The following is a 1,361-nucleotide window of genomic DNA, read 5'->3' as shown; positions in this document are numbered from 1 at the left end:
ATCACAATCGGGTTGAATTTAAAAATACTGATTTAAATGCAAAAATATTTTAAATACACACTCTTTAAAAATAACCAAAATATTTGTTAAATTATTAGTGAAATTTTTCATCGTAAAATATCCCGCGCTTTAAAAGCGCGGGTCAAAATCTAGTATCACTATTGTTTTTACACATTGAACTATTGTTTCATTCGTAACATATCAATGTTGTCTGGCCCATTTATATAAAGTTGACATTTTGATTGGTTCAGAATCACTAACTCTAATTAAGAAATTAATCAAAGCAAGAGAGAGAGAGAGAGAGAGAGAGACCTTGATGAGGTGTTTTCTAGACTGAAGAAGCTTAGCAGCACCAAGAAGCATAGCAACATGAGTATCATGACCACAAGCATGCATCTTTCCATCCACTTTACTCTTCGATTCCCACTCCACTAATTCCTTTTTTCTCCATCAAATATTTCATACTAATTAGTCAAAGTAATTTTTCAAAAAGAATCAAAACATTGATGAGATTTCTTTCTTTAAAAAAAAAAACATAACAACAAAACCTGTAACGGAAGTGCGTCCATGTCGGCTCTGAGTCCAAAAACGGGTGTGGAGCCTGATCCAATCCAAGCCACCACGCCAGTCTTCGCTACAGGCCATTTATACTTCACTCCGAGTAAGTCGAGCTCGTCTCGAATGAGCTGGCTCGTTTCGAACTCCTGAAACCCAGTCTCCGGGTTCTCGTGGATCCTCCTCCTGATTCCTCTCATCCATTCGAAGAACTCTGGATCCTTGGCTGCGTCGAGCATCCCACGAGCTAGTGACTTGAGATCCGACCCTGAACCATAGCTCACAGCTGGAGACAGAAGAAAGAAGAAGAGAAAGAAGACCCCTGAAAAATTCATGATTTTCAGAAGTTTCGACTGGAAGAAAGGTGAGGACTTTATTCTAACTAGATTTTCAACTAGTTTAGACACGAGTTTATATAAATTGATTAGTTTCATTTTATACTAATTTGAAGATAATAAAGTATAACTGGTTTATACGTATTTTCATATGTAACTTTATTCAAATTATGCTTTATTATTTTTCTTTTTTAAATTTTATACAATTATACCATTTAAATAACTATCATTGAGATATCCTTTGTTTGTGTACGTAAATGTGTAAGTGTATTTATAAACTTGTTTATATTGTTTATTAATCTTATTTAAGAAAAAAATATATCCACTGTTCTATGCATATTTACTATTAGTATATTGCTATAAATATTTTTGTTACAACTTTATATATCTTTCTTTTTAAATGACATAAAAGTTTAATACATATACACAATATTTAGCTTTACTTTGTATTTACCAAACTTTTACAAGGAA

At 32.8% G+C, this 1,361-nt stretch overlaps 1 protein-coding gene across 1 annotated transcript; it reads right to left on the bottom strand.

Annotated features, from left to right (window-relative positions):
• Positions 1-65: 65 nt before the first annotated feature.
• Positions 66-974, bottom strand: LOC130512318 (IAA-amino acid hydrolase ILR1-like). The gene is made up of 2 exons (XM_057010153.1): positions 549-974; positions 66-438 (listed from the first exon to the last, which is right to left on the bottom strand). Exons 1-2 carry the CDS (start codon positions 888-890, stop codon positions 202-204), a joined length of 579 nt encoding a protein of 192 aa, XP_056866133.1. The 5' UTR covers positions 891-974; the 3' UTR covers positions 66-201.
• Positions 975-1,361: the final 387 nt, after the last annotated feature.

This window comes from Raphanus sativus, chromosome 5, assembly GCF_000801105.2.
Source record: "Raphanus sativus cultivar WK10039 chromosome 5, ASM80110v3, whole genome shotgun sequence".
Taxonomy (NCBI): domain Eukaryota; kingdom Viridiplantae; phylum Streptophyta; class Magnoliopsida; order Brassicales; family Brassicaceae; genus Raphanus; species Raphanus sativus.
This window is presented reverse-complemented; position numbering and strand designations above follow the sequence as displayed.

Coding starts and splice junctions, on each gene's coding strand:
- LOC130512318 (XM_057010153.1), bottom strand. CDS start 890: ATGAATTTTTCAGGGGTCTTCTTTCTCTTCTTCTTTCTTCTGTCTCCA. Junction 439..548: donor TGGACGCACTTCCGTTACAG/GTTTTGTTGTTA, acceptor TGGAGAAAAAAG/GAATTAGTGGAGTGGGAATC.